Genomic DNA, 2790 nt, shown 5'->3' with positions numbered 1-2790 from the left:
GATTGTGTTAAAGTTTTACAAGGCACACAAAGATAAAAGTTGACAAGGCATTCAAAAGGGAAAACTTCTTTATATAAATGGGCAAAAATATGTACAGGGGACCGACGGGGGTCTTAGAAAAAAGAAAAGGAAAAATAAAATCCTAATTATGCCTGGGTCTGGTTTCTCCCTCAGGGGCAGCTTCACCTTCGGGCCCCTCGTCGTTATCGGACCCCCCTTGGCTGCCTTCATCATCATTGTCATCATCGGAGGAGACAAGAAATCTTGAGCGTGGATTTCCTTGAGGGTCTCCCTCTGATATTGGCACTTCACCAAATCATTGCTCTGTCGCTCTCGGTTAGAAGCCTCCCTTAGCTACGCTTGAGCAGCCTCGCCATCGGCCAGGTACACGGCTATGGACTTGTTAGACTTGATCTTCATCTTCTCGACCTCCGCCTTGGCCTTAGCAAGCTCGGCTTCAAGCTCCTCGATCCTTTTGGCCTGGGCTGAGCTTTTCTCTTTGATGCTCCAAAGTTGGACCTCGGCCGATGACAGCTTCGCCGAGGCAGCCTCTTTCTCCGCGGCAAGGTGGTCCATTTTCTCCTTCCACCACTCAGAGTCGGCTTTGATTTGATTGACTTCCTCCCGGAGGAGCTCGATCCTTTCCAGCTTTTGCTGCAATTGAGATACAGAAGTATTAGCCTCCACCGTTGGGTCGAGTCCGTACTCTTTCAAAAGGATAGTTACCTGCTCGTCTAGCTCGGCCTCTTCCTTACAAGCCTTGGCCAAATCCGCTCGTAGGTCCCTGAGCTCTTCATCCCTTTGACCGCAAAGGAGCTTCAAAGCGTTCTTCTCCTCCGAGGTCTTCTGAAGCTCGGCCTCGCATTGGCTCAGATCGGACTGAAACTTGGTAAAAGCCTACGTAAAAATAGAGATATAAGTTAGGTTAAAGGGAGAAGAAGGAAAAGAAAATTGCAACGACGGGAATATTACTTACTCGAGAAGGCGTTGGGCCTCTTCAAAAAGGGTAGATGCATCGTTTAGATCAGCGGCATCATCAACCCCGGGAAAGCAATCCCAGAAGGGATCCTCTTCACTGGGGACTCAGCCTATGTCAGGGATCTGTAGATCCTGAGCATCCCTTATAGCCTCCTTAGAAAAGGCCGGTAGAGAAGGAGAATAACCTATTGTCATGGCCCCGAGCGAATCGCTCGGGCCGCTCTATTCAGCCTTGGTGTCTAAGAACCGGCCCCCTCCGGCATACTTGTCGATGGCCGAGCGATGATCTCAACCTCGGACGATTCGGGGGCTTTTCCCGAATCTTTCTTTGAAGCCTCCTCTTCACGAGGCAGGGTCTAGATAATTGCCTCCAACTTGGAAGGCTTGGCGACCTCGACCGGCTTCCTTGCTCGAACCACCAGCGCCGAGTCGTCGCCCTCGTCTTCATATTCTTCTTCTCCCAGCTGGCAGGCCGACTCTATAGTCATAGGGATGATATTTCTCCTGCGTCTTCGAACTGGAGCCCTTGTAGGTTGGGGGTCCTCGGACTCCAAGACCCTTTTCCTCTTGTTATATTTCACCTACTTCGTAACCGGGGACTCGACCTCTTCCCCAGGCGGGGCCGACCTCATTTCAGTGACATCTCCGATGCCTGGGGATGATAGGCTATAATTACGTATTTTAGTCACTTATTACACTCTAATTTACTGTGCTTTAATTGAGTTTGAGCTTTAATCGCTAGTATTTTGCACTAATGGTGTGTTTTATGCCTTGTAGGAGTGATTCCGAGCTATGTAGATATTATGGAATGAATTCAAGTGATTTGAAGCTTTGAAGTCTGAGTAAAAGCCTAAGGAATTAAGCGGGGATCGAGTTCGGGGATCAATGAATGATAGTTTAGAACGAAAAAAGAATCGAGCAAGCATAATGCACAGTGTTAGTTAAATACACATAACTTTTTGCTCAGATCTCCATTTAGTCTCCATAATATATGGTTGGAAAGACAACACAAAGAGCTACAACTTTCATGTTTTACGTTCTACCAAATTCCAAACAGAACATGGTGAAAAGTGCACGCCAAGTGCGCAGCCGCGCTCAGGCCGCGCTCGTCAGGCAGAATCAAAGTGGATATGCGCGGTCCAAGTGCGGCCGCGCACGTCTTGTCCGGGAAAAGTGCCCTTTTTTGCATAGGAGAAGGTGAAATTATTTGGGCCCGACCCTATTTGGTATATATACATGGAAAAATGGTATTTTGAGGACTTTTGACATACTTTTGATAGAATTTAGACCTAAGGAGGCTAAGGAGACCGGAGATTCGAGCTAAGAAGGCAAGAACACATTGGGAGCAAGGCGGAGAATTCTTCCACGAGTTTTTCACTTCCTTCTTCCTATTTCCATTATTGGTTATGCATTCTAGTATTGTATTTTTGCATACTTTTATGAATAACTAATTTGTTATCTAGGGTTTTGATGGAACCTTTTGTAGAATAAATACTTGTTATTTTTTATATAATTGAGCCGTTGGATTTCTCTACTTTTGTTCAACTACGTGTTTGTTGTTGTTGATTGAATGGCCATCAATTGACTGTGCCTATTTAGTGTGTACTGCTCGAGAGAGAGTACATATTTAGGTAGTTGTTGAACAACGTCACTCCTAACGTATGTGAGAAATCAATACATTGGGCTTAAAGGTAGGTTTAGAAATAACAAAGCCTTGACGTGGTCATAGTGAGCACTTAGATGAAGCCAACTAGCGTAGTTTGAGAGAATATGTCTAGTAAATTATTATAGTTGCTCGATAGAGAATTATGG

General features: G+C 45.8%; 1 protein-coding gene across 1 annotated transcript; it reads right to left on the bottom strand.

The window, feature by feature from the left end:
- Positions 1-354: 354 nt before the first annotated feature.
- On the bottom strand, positions 355-1466 carry LOC109210097 (EF-hand calcium-binding domain-containing protein 4B-like). Its single transcript, XM_019373470.1, has 2 exons — positions 1347-1466; positions 355-897 (listed from the first exon to the last, which is right to left on the bottom strand). Exons 1-2 carry the CDS (start codon positions 1464-1466, stop codon positions 355-357), a joined length of 663 nt encoding a protein of 220 aa, XP_019229015.1.
- Positions 1467-2790: the final 1324 nt, after the last annotated feature.

This window comes from Nicotiana attenuata, unplaced genomic scaffold (assembly GCF_001879085.1).
Source record: "Nicotiana attenuata strain UT unplaced genomic scaffold, NIATTr2, whole genome shotgun sequence".
NCBI lineage: Eukaryota > Viridiplantae > Streptophyta > Magnoliopsida > Solanales > Solanaceae > Nicotiana > Nicotiana attenuata.
Note: the sequence above shows the minus strand (reverse complement) of the source record. Positions and strands in the feature narration are given on the sequence as shown.

Excerpts from the sequence above, each read along its gene's own strand:
- LOC109210097 (XM_019373470.1), bottom strand. The coding sequence starts at position 1,466 with ATGACTATAGAGTCGGCCTGCCAGCTGGGAGAAGAAGAATATGAAGAC. Across the intron at positions 898-1,346 it reads CCAAGCCTTCCAAGTTGGAG|GCTTTTACCAAGTTTCAGTC; the intron begins GCAATTATCTAG and ends ATTTTTACGTAG.